At 38.0% G+C, this 15153-nt stretch overlaps 1 protein-coding gene across 2 annotated transcripts in view; it reads left to right on the top strand.

Moving 5' to 3' along the window:
• Window positions 1-15153, top strand: part of mapk11 (mitogen-activated protein kinase 11) — a 47427-nt gene that overhangs the window by 11141 nt on the left and 21133 nt on the right. For both annotated transcript variants that reach the window (XM_048610369.1, XM_048610370.1), the window contains exons 2-5: window positions 1777-1906; window positions 5905-5963; window positions 8211-8322; window positions 14105-14134. In XM_048610369.1, coding sequence (XP_048466326.1) covers window positions 1777-1906; window positions 5905-5963; window positions 8211-8322; window positions 14105-14134 — 331 coding nt within the window. The remainder of the gene's footprint in view (window positions 1-1776; window positions 1907-5904; window positions 5964-8210; window positions 8323-14104; window positions 14135-15153) is intronic.

Raw genomic sequence — 15153 nt, 5'->3', positions numbered from 1 at the left:
AGGGTCTAGGCCCGAAACGTCAGCCTTCCTGCTCCTATGATGCTGCTGGGCCTGCTGTGTTCATCCAGCTCTACACCTTGTTATCTCAGTTACAACAAAAGATCATTGCCTCTTAGCAACAGCAATCACCTCAGCCCTAGGGTATTGCCCTGTGGAATGCCTGCAGAGTCCGACAACTGAGTATCTTAACTGCTTCGTCAATAGATATCCCTTTGTAATAAGGGGAGATGTGGGCTGTTTGATCATCATTGTGCAATGCTCATTTCCATTTACAGTTACTGATATCATGAAACAGTCCTCCATGCCTGCATGCAGAAAGGACTGGACAGTATCCAAGCACAGGCTGATATATGACAACTAACATTGGTGTCATTCAAGTGTCAGGTAATGACCATCCTCAAATCAAGAGTTTGTCCAATGGGTCCTTCCTATCACGTTTAATGATACTACAGTTCCAGTTTCCCTCCCATTAATATTCTGGGGCACAATGTCCTGAAACTCAAAAGGGACCAGCTACGTAAAAGAAGTGGTTATTGAAACTGGTATTAGAGGCCAGCTATTCTGCATGCCACCTCACTAGCTAAAGCCTGTCCACCAGCTACATAACTGGTGGAATACTCCAACATTTATTTAAATAAAGTAAGTTCAAAGAAAGTTTACCAGACTAATGCCTGGAATGGAAAGGATGGATAGGTGAGCCCTGTATCTGCTGGTGGTTGGAAGAGTAAGAGGAATCTTGATTTAAACATGAACAAGATGTTTTCTCTCCTGGGAGAATTTTGAATTAGGGATTGCTGTTCAAGTATCAGAGATTGCTCCTTTATAACAGAAATCAGGCAATTTATTTTCTGAGTTTTTGGTGCTCTAAAGTCCTTGAATGTTTTCAGATAGAGAAAGACAGATTCTATGTAAGCAAGGGGTTAAATGCTTGTCAGAAGTAGGCAGAAATGTAGCTTTGAGAGTACAACCAGACAAGCTATGATTTTATTGAATGGGAGAGCAAGCTCAAGGGCTGAATGGCCTACTGCAGTTCCTGATTTGTATATTCATACAGTTGTATCAGTAACTTTTAGGTTTCTTTTTTCCCCTGCAGTGCCGTTTTCTGATTAACAGAACTGAATGATAACATAATTAAGCCTCCGGGCTTATTTTCAGTTTATTTCATAACAATATAGTTATTGATCTCCTTTGAAGGAGTGGGGTAAATGGTTATTAGCAAGCTAAGGCATTGTAGAAACAAAAATGGAGTACTGAAAATAAAAACAAAGTGCTGGAAAATCTGAGTCTGAAAATGTCTATACAGAAAGAAAAACAGAGTTGACATTTTGAGTCTGAAATGACTATTTTCAGAACTCGATTTCAGATTTGCAGCATCTGCGTATTTTGGTTTTAATGTCTCTTTTTTTGCTTAATGTCACCTATATAACATTACTAACACAAACCCATTTACAGTTCTTTCAATCTCCAGGGTAAGAATTTTTTTTCCTAAAGTAAGAGAAGCTTTATTTCATGATCCTCCAATATTTAAATATGATCTCAAATTATTTTCGCAGATATTTGAACAAAAAAAAAATCATACAAGCTCCCTAAAGATAGAAATGTCGATTTTCTTGTGCAGATTCCAAAAGGAATTGCAATCAGTTAATAGCTAAATGAGAAACAAGTAAGAACTTTCAGGGCAACAGCCTAGAAAGCTTTTATTTTGTTAGGCACAGTTTCTTTTGGGCTTGAACAATTTTAGCCATGTGGCTGATTTGTGTTGTTTTATTTGTTTAGCTCTGCATATGATACAAGAACACGACGGAAGGTAGCAATAAAAAAGCTATCAAGACCATTTCAGTCGCTGATTCATGCAAGGAGGACATACAGAGAGCTGAGATTGTTGAAGCACATGAAACATGAAAATGTAAGTGAATATTTTATTCTAAAATTGTTGACTATGCATTGCTATAATTGCAATCAAATATATTTTTGATCTTGCAAAAAAGTGATCACAATGATTCTTCAGTTTTTTCTAACCTTACAAATAAAAATGAGAAATTTCAAAAATACAATTCTGTTGTGATTACTTTGAAGACTGCACTTAAATGAGTAAGCTCATTCAGTTTATTGTATTTTAGGATATCTTCTTTTGGCATTATGCTAGCTCCCAATAGAGAGTTTCACTTGTTTAAAATGCCTGATAGAAATTTATTTGCACCTTTTATCAAAGTGTACCAGTAAGGAAGTTGTGGGCACTGTGCACCTGTTTTTCAGTTTACGCTGTCCCTGTGCAGCACCCTTTAGGAATTTTGACCCATTTATATCAGACATGATTGACCAAGCCAATAGACAAATGGTATCCTTCAGAATATCACAATTTCATTGTATCACTCGTTGCCGGATGATCTCTAAGGGCTCACCTTCCAATGTATCCCCCCCTTACTAACACCTTTGTGGCCAAGATTCACAGCCCCACCATCACATGAACAAATTTTGCCAGAGGAACCAAAAATGAAGCCAGGTTAGAGATACAGTTGGTACTCATCAAACAGGAGTGTTCCTGTATGGCTTAATTGGTGGGGGACTATCTTCCTGACACAATTCTTCATGAGTTGGGAATTCTCACATTCCCGGATCAGAGGCACCTAATAGAGTTAATAGGAGTTACACCCAGGGAGGACAAAGCTTGCCTTTCTGCCAAAGAGAAGAAAATGTAGCTCAGCTGGGGTTCAAGGCCAGGATCAAGCTCTGAACTCTACTGACACAACCTACTCAGGAACACACACTGAAACTTCAGCCCCGGATCATCACGAAAGTTACAACTTTAATCCAGGCAGGAGATATAAAAGTTTGATTACATGTACAAACAGATTAAAGAACAGTTTCTTCCCCGCTGAATTTATCAGACTTCCAAACGGACCTCTCAAATGTTAGTTCTGATTTCTTTCTCTATGGCTATAACACTGTATTCTGCACTCTGTTCTGCTACCCTGATGCACTTTGTACGGTATGACCTGCTTGTATAGCACACAACTGTATCTGAGTACATGTGACAACAATAAATCAAACTCAAACTCAAAATTCAAGCGTCTATCTTCCTGTCTAATGAAGTCAGGTCAATAGTAATCACTAACAAAAAAAAAAACAATTTATTACAAATCAATGAGTTCTAATTATGGGCAGACAACATTTTAATTATCAACTTATAATTCTCTAACTTAATCCCTGCCCCTTCTTAAACCTCTATATACGCATACAGACAGACGAAAACAAAAATTAAAATACAGATGGTAAATGCACATTTGCAAAAATTCAGTCTGCTTCACCTTTCCTTACAGTTCAGTTATACACTTAGGTATCCATCCGGTAAAGAGGCCTATCAGTACTTTGAAAAAGAGGGACTATTTTCCTAACCCTGCCAAATTGTAGAGACTGTGCACAGACCTCAGTGGGACTGTCCCAACACTTAGGACAGAATGTGCCCTCTCTGTATTGTTCCATCACGAGGATCAGACAGTGTTAATATTTTGTATTAGTTACTTCCCAGATGTGTGTGATGCCACTGGCATGGAAGTTCTCTCACATATCAGGATGAAATTTTCCTGGGGCTCTTAAAATCATGACCATGTAGAAGATCCCAAGACCACACTCGCAAGCAGTAAGATGGGTACAAGGCTTATTCCCAGCGATCTCCTCCTAGTTCACCAACCCTGAGCTTGTTGTCCGATTAAGGGCAGTCCCATCAGGCGGCCAGCAGTTCTGTAGCTTTGGCAGATCCGCTGGGAGAAGTGATAAGTGCCAAGATAAGTCAGGACCATGAGGCATAGCCTCAGATGGGAGAGATGAACTTAAAAATGTAGAGATGCCAAAGTGGTAAGTTCCACTGGCACCTCCATAAGGAGGCAGTCCCCATGGAGTCTGCAATCTCTCCACACACTAAAGGCCAACTTACATCCAAAAAAGTGATGCCAGCAGGGCATCTAAATCTTGAATTGGGACCTAATTGGCCACCTGTCTGTGTGGTGCAGGCAGCTAATCTGGGTCCCTGTATATCACGGAGAAATGTCAACAGTGGAATGCATCCAGGACCTAGCCACCCTCCCTGCTCATCGGCCCAAGGGGTCAGAAAAATTCTGTCTGTTGTCTCCCTCCTCAGTCTCATTCTTTCAGGATGAGTATACACAATTGCATCTGTGAGTCTGTGCTTTCTGTTAGTGGCTGAATTTATCTTGAAAGATTCCCTTGTTGACAGGTGATCAGGATGTTCCTTACTTAATTCCAGAAATTTAATGGCTCATTGTTATTTAATGCTCAGTTATCCCCTTAATACTAAATCAACAATAAATTTCTTGGCTGTTTTTGGTAACTGTTTAGTGAAATGGTAAAATTACCAACATTTTATATTTCCAGAATGACCATGAATATCAAAAATTATTAACAAAATCTAGTTACATGAATAATTCCTTCCCAGTCAAGTATGAATAACAAAGCAGAGATAATATTGTTTCAATAAATTAAACAACATGCTAAACTATTTCCTCCGGTGAGTGAGCTGCTATTGTTAGGGGCACACAGACCTGAGAAATACCAGGTTTCATATTTGGCTCATGTTTGTTTAGCTGATCTTAGGCAGGGAAGCACGAGGAACATAAAAGCTGGGTTAGGAAAGGGAAGAAAAAAAAACAGCCAGAAGTCCCATTCCTGATCACATTACAGTGAACCAGACTTGAAGAGTTGATATGTAATTGCCAGGTGAGGATCACACCCAACCATGTGAATTCTCATTTCTTATTGCCATTCATTGGTTAAAACACAATGAATAATGGCATCATATATATCCTCTATAAGGAGTATCATTGCTGTCAGGACAATAGGTGGTAGCTTAATGGTGCAGTAGGATGCTACGCTACAAGAAGAAGGACTGTCCCAGTGCCGAGTTGCCTGATCTCAGATGAGGTAATGGTTAGACAATTGCAATTGGCCTCAGCATACGTAGACTCAAGGTGTTCTTCACTTCTTTTTTTTATTCATTCACAGAACGTGGGCATTGCTGGCTAGGCCAAGATTTAGTTTTCTTCCCTAGTTGCCCAGAGGGCATTTAAGAGTCAACCACATTGCTGTGGGTCTGGACCACATGTAGGTCAGATCAAGCAAAGATGGTAGATTTCCTTTCCTGAAGGACATTAGTGAACCAGATAGCTTTTCGAGCAATTGATATGATCATTATTAGACTCTTATTTCTAGATTTTTATTGAATTAAATGCCACTGAACCTGGGTGCTCAAAGCATTACCTTGGTCCCTGGTTTATTATAATCCCACTGGTCCATTGCCTGCCCATCTGAATCACATTTGGAGAGCATTTACAATGAACTCTACCTCAGCAATGACTTGTTGCCCTTAGGAAAAGAGGAAAGATATAAGTTTTAAGTCTTCAAAGAAGATTTATTAATTAAATTTGCAGATATAGATTTATCTTACTGCAAATTTGCTAAAGATTTACTGATGGGATTTTGGCCAAATTTCTTACAGCCGGTTCTAGTTTTGAATAAGTTATGTGGTTACATGTCTCATAAGAACAAAATTTGTATTATTTGGTTATGACAGCATTAAATTATAATAACCTTCAGGGAGAGAAATAAAATCCAAAGATGAGATTTCCTTGTCACCTTTTAAATTTTATTCAAGACTATTAGGTCTCACAGTCTTAGAAAATCTTAGCAGGTGCTTAATCTTGTAACAAGGATATTACATGATGAATGCATTCATCGGCGTATTAATGGCAACTGGTTAAATCTTTTAATGGTAAATACGCATTTTCTCACAAATATGTGTCTTATTATTTCACCATTCCTATATTTAGGAATTGTGTAAAATCCAAAAGCTCATTTTATAAACTAGATTACTTTGTTGATTTCTTTCAGGTTATTGGATTGTTAGATGTCTTTACACCAGCAGTCACACTGGAGAATTTTCGAGAAGTGTAAGTTCAACAGAATTTAAAATTCTAAACTATTGAAAATCTCTTCTGTTCGGTTGTTGTAGCTAAGTTTATGCTGAAGCAGATTCCTGAGAATGGCCTGTAAATACGTCTAACAAGAGCACAATTTGCAAGGGGGAAGGATGGAAGATTTTGTAAAGAAATCTGGACTTGTTTTCCTTCCATATGAGCAAGATATTACTTGCATGTTTTGTGTTTTATTTGGATATGGTTCATTAAATTCTGAGTTGCTTGTGTAACTCCATCTGAGTGCTGTATGGTGTAATGGTCAGGCAAAAAGTAGAATGAAGAACTGACATTAAATTTCCTTGATTGACTCTGCTTTCTTCCAACTGAATACTAGGAAAACATGGTAGTGGTCTACAGCTCAGTCTGCTGGCCAAAATGGAGATGAAGCAGTAGGTATCTGTTTGGTCAATCAAGATTTAGTGGCTAAACATTTTTACAATAGTGTCCTTTTGGAAAACATAAGCAAATTATAAGATTAAAATCTGATTTGAAAGTTCATGAATGAGATACATCTTGCAGCATTTTAAATATTTGAAAAATGGAAAATTATTTTTAATACCATTTGAACAGCACTGTTTCCCCACCTGATGGGCTAAATAACCTCTTTCTACACTGTAAAGATCAACCGTTACATAGTTTAGGTGCATCGTATTTTATAGTTACCAGTGTGGAATTTGGGAGGTTAATTTAGATTTCAGTTTTTTCTAATCAGGCTTAGCTCAGAGTTGGTAAGGTTGGAATCTACACATGCTTAAAAGCCAGAACTAAGTAAAATAGTTCATACTAACAAAAGCATTTACAGACAAACCTGAGCTTATGTTTTACTCCAAAGGAGTCATTTTTGTCGTGCTCTTGAAGAGCAAATATTGATTGTTGATGCCATGATTTTCTGAAAACATTTACTTTGTGGCATCTCACCAAGTCTCCTTAGATAGCACCTTCCAAATCTGTAATTTCCACTATCTCAAAGGACAAAGGCAGCAGACACATAGGAACACCACTAGCTGTAAATTCCTCCCAAAGCATACACCATCCAGACTTGGAACTATATCACTACTCCTTCACTGTCACTGGGTCAGAACCATGGAACTACCTTCCTAATAGCACAATGGATGAACATACACCACATGGAACGCAGTGGTTCAAGAAGCCAGCTGACACCCACCTTCTCCAGTAAGTAAATGTTAGTCCAGTTAGCAATGCTCACAACCCATGGGTGATGCATTTCCAAAACAGAATAAATGCCCACACGCTGCCTGCTATATTGGGATATTAATTGTTTGTTTTACATCTGTAAAGTGCATGCAAGATGAAGAAATTTCTTGGTTCCCAAATTTAGCCACGCCTTTTCCAGCATGGAAGAAGCCTCACTGATGAGAGCTATATTTGCAGAGGCAATTTCTGTTATGAATATAGACATGACAATTTATAACAAAAATGCAGGAAGACATAGATATCTATCTTCCCATTTTAAAATTAGACTGTGTGCACGTAGTTCAAAAATCCGTCAAACTTTCACAAGGGAGAAGCACATAGTACAGCCCAAGATAACTTGTCTTTTAAGGAAGAAGAAATTGACAACCACTTCCTGCATCTGCCAAATGCAACGTCAGGAATAGAAATGTGTTACATGTGGAACTATCGGCTGAACAGACACTCCAGTAAATTGTGACAGCATATTCAACTATTCTGAATCCATTATTCTAGTCATCCCTAAAGGTGCAATTTTGAAATGTTTCTTCAAGCATTTACTGATCTTGTTTTTTTTTAAATTTTGTTCTGTATTGGGGATTGTAAACTTTGGAACAAAACCAGGCTATTCAGCCCCTTTGGACTGTTCCAGCATTAAGTTAGATCATGGCAGATCTGGATCTTGACTCCACTTACCTGCGTTGGTTCTATATCCTTTAATAACCTTACCGAATAAAATATATGTCTAACGTTGCTTTGATACTTTCAAGGTGCCAAGATTCAATAACTTATTTGTAATAAAACATTCTATTTTGCAATAGTAAAGAAATTATTATTCATACTTTGTGATTATGATGCTGGAAAATACACACCATGACGTGCCAAAGAAACTATTGCATATTCAAGGAAAGAATCTTGTGATTAAAGTGCCTTGTATTTAGCTCAAGAGTACTGCAAAGGTTGATTGTGCCTGTCAAACTGTTTCTTTAAAACCTTTGTCTAAAGCCAGTTATATGTTGACCATTGTAGGTACTTGGTGACGAACCTCATGGGTGCAGATTTGAATAACATCGTTAAGTGTCAAAAGCTGACAGACGATCATGTGCAGTTTCTCGTGTATCAGTTACTCAGAGGACTTAAGGTACAGTAATGTGTACAATATGTAGAAACAAAATTAGGCTAACAATAGCCGAGAACGATGTCTGATTCTCATTTCTCTTTCTATCTGAGGCATACTTTGGTGGTTTCAATATCATTTATACGTTTCAGCTGTCTATCTATTAATGATTAATATTAGCTATCAACACTTTCCATCTATTAAATCCTCATCTTCCAGTCTCATGCTACATGATATTCAATGACTTACTCCATAGTTAATCTCCTTAAGTCACTGCCACAATGGCAACTCACTTTCTGCAGTTAAACAATGGTCACAGCATAACTAATTTACAGTAGTTCTTCAAGTATTCCAAATGTCTTAAACTATGATGCAATGTGCAGGTATTTTTAAATTATTATTCAAGGTATTTCACCAGTGAAAATACCTGTTAATGTCACTTCATAAAGACAGAAGAGCGTTGGAAGTGAGACCTCACTAAGAAGCACACTCACTGCAAAAGATGTAAATTTTTTTTTTTTTTTTTTTTTTTAAAAGTGAGAGAGACTGCATGGAATTTATCACTATTCATTAATTATTTGGTGAAAATATTACCACAACTATCAGGTAATTACATATCCTGCTTAAGATAAAAGCTAAAACAATTATCTGTGCGTGGAGTTAAAGGTTACAGTGTGTCCTAAATCAGTCTTCATCAATTAGAAAAAAAAAACTTATTTGAAATTTTTTCACTGGAAAAATTCAAATTTAATGTCATGAAAATAATTAACCTGCCACTTTTCTTCACGGATGCAGCTTGGCTTCCTGTGTATTTCTAGCTTGTTTTTGTTTCAGATTTGCAGTTTCTTCCCTTTTTTTGTTGTCTAAAATACATAAATACTAATTACCATTTATAGAATTATATTTACCTACTTGAGAAACATCTTGCATTCATCTATGTCATTGGTATGTTGCAGATTGCTTTCATAAACAAAAGAACAGAGTCCATGAACTTAACAATGTTATTCTCATTATTGTAACTAAATTCCTACTGGAAAAATATATTGATCAGTGGAAAATGAACAAATTGTACCCAAGATTGCATTGAAACTATCACATTCAAGATTTCCTTACGATTGTCAGCTAGCAAGTGCTTTCTCTTACGTAGTAAAGGCTTTTCTTCTACCCATGGCACACAGTCAGTGACCTGTATCATTCTATCATATAGGTCAATGATTCTCCCTGGATAGCTGTCACAATGCTACCATTTATGGCAATCATTTTTGTTAAATTTGTTTGGAAAGGAAGATAGACTACAAGGATGGATCCGTGTAAACTAAAGCTGTCCCCTTTGCTTTGATTTCAGGCCAGTATGAAGCACCCACAGATAGCATCAGTGTTGGCCTTGTCGAAACTTTGAGAATGATCTCGCTTTACGTACAGCTACCTAGAGTGTCAACCTTGCTTCATTTGGTAGCAAAAGTTCTGAGTTCACGTCCAATTCAAAATGCTTAACCACAAAATTCTAGACAATGTATGGGGTGGCCTGCACTGTCAGAGATACCATATTTTGAATGAGACAGTAAACTGAGGTCTGGCCAGTTAGGTTGTGTAAAAGACCTCACAATACTATATCAAAAAAGAGAACAGGGAAGTTTTATCCAGTGTGCTTTTTAATCCTTCAATCAGCATTACAAAAATCAGATTATCTTGTACTGTTTGCAATTTGTGAGCTTGGAGTGCACATATTGGCTGCCATATTTCCTACATAACAGCTGCATTGGTGTTGTGAAATGTTCTATATAACTGCAAGTTTTTTTTTTAAACATGTACAGAAGTGAACACCTACACTTAACCTTGAGCACATGGTAACACTTCACACAGTCTGCCTTTTCTTAAATCACCTGGACTCCACTAACAGCTTAAAGAAGCTCAGCTAGTTTAAGTCAGCAATGGTCTCTCCTGACTTCAAAATAAATAGTTATTTCATCAGCAATAAATCTGAACACAAAAAATATTAAACCAAAAAAAAGGAAATAAAACTGTAAATCTGATGTCAGAATATTTCTGGAATTCGTTGGTCAATCAAAATTTGTGCAGGGAATACACAAGTTAAGGTTAAGTGTTTTGTTTAGTTAAACAGTCAGCTATTAAACATACCCTACACCCAAATTCACCCCATGTTTCTTGCTCCATCCCACAAGGGTAGCAACAACAGGAACAAAAACAGAAGTTGCTGGAAAAGCTCAGCAGATCTGACAGCATCTGTGAAGGAAAAAAACAGAGTTAACGTTTCGGGTCCGGTGACCCTTCCTCAGAACTGATGGTGGCTGGGAAAACGTCAGTTTATATGCAGAAAATGGGGAGGTGGGTGGGGTAGGGAGTAAACGATAGGATAGAGCCCAAAGAGAAAGAAAAGGCAGATGGACAGACAAAGAGTTGCTAACGATCAGGCTGGGAGGGTGAGTAGTTGTTAATGGGGACTATTAGTGACTAATAACAGGTAGTGTGTAACGGCAGGCCATGTGGTAACAAGGCCTGGTGTGTGGGGTAGGGAGCTGGGACATGGGAGAGTTTAGGCCCTAAAAGTATTGAATTCAATATTGAGCCTGGAAGGCTGCAGGGTCCCCAAGCGGAAAATGAGGTGTTGTTCTTCTAGCTTGCATTGAGCTTCGCTAGAACACTGCAGCAAACCAAAGTCAGATATGTTGGTCAGGGAACAGGGTGGTGCCTTAAAGTGAAAGGCAACAGGTAGTTCAGCGTCTTTTTTGTAAGCAGAATGTGGATGTTCTGCGAAGCGGTCACCTAGTCTACACTTTGTTTCACCAACGTAGAGGAGACCACAATGTGAGCAGCAAATGCAGTAGACTAGATTCTGGGAAGTGCAGGTGAGGTGTTGCGTGGATCATTGGATCGTTATTCAACTATTGACCTTCCCATCCTGATTGTTATCAACTCCTTTGTCTGTCCAACTGCTCTTCTCTCTCTTTAGGCTCTATCCTATCGTTTACTCCCTATCCCACCACCTCCCTATTTTCTGCATATAAACTGACATTTTTCCAGCCACCATCAGTTCTGAGGAAGGGTCACCGGACCCGAAACGTTAACTCTGTTTTTTTCCTTCACAGATGCTGCCAGACCTGCTGAGCTTTTCCAGCAACTTTGTTTTTGTTCCTGATTTATAGCATCCACAGTTCTTTCAGTTTTTATTTAGTAGCAACAGCAGAGTTCTCCATGCCAAACACCTACTTTTAAAAAAAAAAGTGCCACAGGAATGCTAGTCATTCGCGCTTGATTGTGAATACAAGCTTTAAGACATTGATTGATTTTTGACACTTTATTTGGTGTATTTCAGACAGCCTATTGTATTCTACTTTACATGTCAAAATAAGTTCTGCTGGAAATGTTAGATATTTTAAATGTGAAAGTGCTTGTCAATCTTCAGTAAGTCAAAATAAATAGGTTAATGTACTAAAGCTATATGGAATAATTGCAAACCCATTGTGCTCTTTTAAAATTGTTAAAATTGTTTCATTTTCATCAAAACAAAAGCAAATATTTTTGACACAACAAACTGCACAAGAGTATCACTTCCAGTAATCATGAGGGAGAGCTAAATTTTACAACTTCCCTCAAGTCTGAGGTGGCTATTGTACCTTTTGTCATATTGCATTAGACCTATGATGACTATTCCATTACAGATTGTATTGGGTATTTTTTAAAATCAATTAATTGATAGGATGAAAGGGGCCCTCCAAATTACAAATTAATAATAAAACTGGTAAATAAATTTTAATCAAATAAATTAGATGTTTTAAACAAATTGAAAGCAACTAAGTTGTGAAGCAACCGAACTCTCCGGTTCACAACACAAACAAGAGCTATACATCACAGCGGTGTGCTGTAGCAAAGACCTCAAAGAAGGTAAACAGTATTGTATGTTTAACTTAAGTAAATCTCATCGCTACCTCTTCACAGCCTATTTCTAAATTCTGACAATTTGCACTAATGCTGCGACAAAAACACTGCATTTAGTGCAATTGCATGAGGGAACATTCTCCATCATTTCAAAAAACAGCTGCATCTTCGCTTGAGAAAAATAAATCCTCAGAAATGTCCAGAGATTTCCTGTGAGAAAATTTTAAGTTTTAAAATCTTCATTTTTGGCAGTTTATTTATGCTGTGTAACGGCCCTGGGGACAAAGGTCAAATGAAAGCAGCTATAATGACACTTCACATTTACCATCAGCCCATCTTAAAGCTTTACTGCCTCAAGTTTCTGAGCAATCAGCAGTCGGTCGGAAAAAGTCTTCAGTCCATAGGTACTGTTGAGGTTCCAACTAATCAGTTTTACCTGACCATCTCTAGTTGTGGCTTTCAAATGCTCTGATGTGTTGCTATTGATCATCTTTACCTCTGATTTTCTTATGAGGAGCTGACACACAAGTGCTGTTAGCTTAACAATTGGATGTAACCACAAAAAAAAAATCAACATTTCCTGTAAGTGATAAGGGATGCCTTTAAACCTCCAGAATGGAAATTGTGCACGTGATGCCCAGTGTACGGTTAATGCATGTTATAAAAATGTCACTCTACCACTACCAGTTACCACATTTATTACCAACATTTGCTCCTTCTCACGTCAGCCATATAAATTTACTGTCCAAACCTTAAGTGTGGCTGCACTAATCCTTGCAGCATCTCTCTTGAAAAAGTGTAAAATCCCCATGAGTTCTGTGTGGAAAGGTTCACAGATGTATCACTGGGTTGCCTGAAGAGCAAATGCAAACCAATGGGAATAATCCTGTGGAAGATGTCATGGTCTCCCATGTTGAAGCATTCCTGCACAATGGTGTCTGCCAGCATTTTCTACTTATGCATATTTTCTTGATATTTTCTCTTTTTCCCTTTCTAACTGAGTACAGAATAATTCCAGCCGTAAAAGTGAGCAATCTACTGACTGCCAGAGCTTCAACACAGCTCTGAATAAACTGCCAGAATGTTTCCATCTGCAGCTGTGGAAACTCATTCTGTTGCAAGATTAGACCAACTGAGCTCTAATCTATTCGACTTGATGTCGAAGTGACATCTGCCATATAAAAATTCATACACACACATTCATTTCTTGACTAAGGCCAAAGCTTGATCCTTGCTTTCAATAGCTTTTAAATTTTGAGTGCAGTGGTAAAGTCACTGGGCTAGCAATCCAGAAGCCTGGGCAACCGGGTTCAAATCTCACTGTGGCACATGGTGAAATTTGAGTTCAATAAAAACATTCTGGAGTAAGAAGCTATTGTAGTGGCAACCATGTAATCATATATATCATACATTTTCAGTAATGTCCTTTTAGGGAGGGAAATTTGCCATCTTTACCTGGCCTGGCATACATGTGTTTCTGGACCACAGCAATGTAATTGGCTATTAACTGCTCTCTGGGCAATTAGGATATAATAAATTCTGGCCTAGACAGTAACACCCATATCACATAAATGAATAAAAGAAAATCTCTTTAGTCTCAACCCTGACGACATCAGCCTCATTAGACAAAATTCCTGTAACAAATAAGTCAGCATTAAAAAAATGTTTTACTGCTCTTGTTTGACTTTTCCTTTTTTTCTCCATGCTCCCTAGTCTGTCTCTATATTTGTGGAAAAAATGTTTTTCAAAAAGTTCATAAGGCAGAGTTAACTATTATCTTTAGCAGTCTTACCACATGGAATCAAAATGGTCAATATCAACAAGAAAAATCAAATTCAGTTTCACAATACATTTATGACAAGATTTTTGATTTGCAAACATCTTATTTTCCTTTTGTTTCCTCTGACAGTATATCCATTCAGCTGGTATCATTCACAGGGTAAGTTCAGTTTGTATTATGTAATGTCCCCGTGTATATTTTTTCTTCTGTGCATGTACTGCTTAAGTGGAAGTTTAATAAGACAAAACGAAGTCAAACCAGTAAACAATCAGATTAATAAAGACCTTGCGAAAATGGAGGAATGATAGTTTCACCGCACGATAAGTGTCTGACCCCAGAGTTTCAATTTGTTTTGTGGTGACTGGCACCCTGCCACTCTTGTTACATTGTATCTAGTCTAAAGTCAGCAAAAGACTGCTTTCCCAGCTGTTTGCAAGAATAGTTGGGTAGGTTCAGTTGTAAACAGCTGCAAAATTTTGAAAACAGCCCTCATTTATGTGAAGGCCAATTTCAGAAAAGCAATGACTTCAGTCTTGGAATGTTTTAGGCCATTGATCTGTCCTAGAAGGGTCCCACCATGCTGATAGCACACAGTAACTGAGAAGTACTGGGGGAAGTGCCAGAGAGAATTTAGAATGGATAATGCTATCCCACTGATCGTCCCTGTTATTAATATGCCAGGCTGCAGGGGGCAGACAACAACCCTTCATCCGAACATTCAAGGGCACTGGGACAGGTTAAATATTTCATTCAGGTTTACCGTCCTTGAAGCAGGATAGGGGGCTAAAATAAATGCATACACAGAAGGATATACACCTTTTAGGACTTTGGTTTCTGGGAAGTCAACAGGATATGGTTATAACCAGTGGGAACAGTAACAATAAATGTTTTTATATATATAACAATATTACAGCTATGGAATCCAAAGAATTAAATTATGTAACTTTTTTCAAAAACTACAGAACAGGGTTTGTTTCTTCGTGCTACAAGATTGATCAAGAGATATGTAATGGGAAAAATGCGGGTTTGCAAAGAAAATGAAGAGTCTATGTGAAATCAGAGATAGTAGGACCTGCAGATGCTGGAGAATCTGAGACAACAAGGTGCAGAGCTGGATGAACACAGCAGGCCAAGCAGCATCGTAGGAGCAGGAAGGCTGACATTTCGGGCCTAGACCC

This window comes from Rhincodon typus, chromosome 22 (assembly GCF_021869965.1).
Source record: "Rhincodon typus isolate 14 chromosome 22, sRhiTyp1.1, whole genome shotgun sequence".
Lineage (NCBI taxonomy): Eukaryota > Metazoa > Chordata > Chondrichthyes > Orectolobiformes > Rhincodontidae > Rhincodon > Rhincodon typus.
The sequence above is the reverse complement of the archived record's forward strand: the minus strand, read 5'-3'. Positions and strand labels throughout refer to the sequence as shown.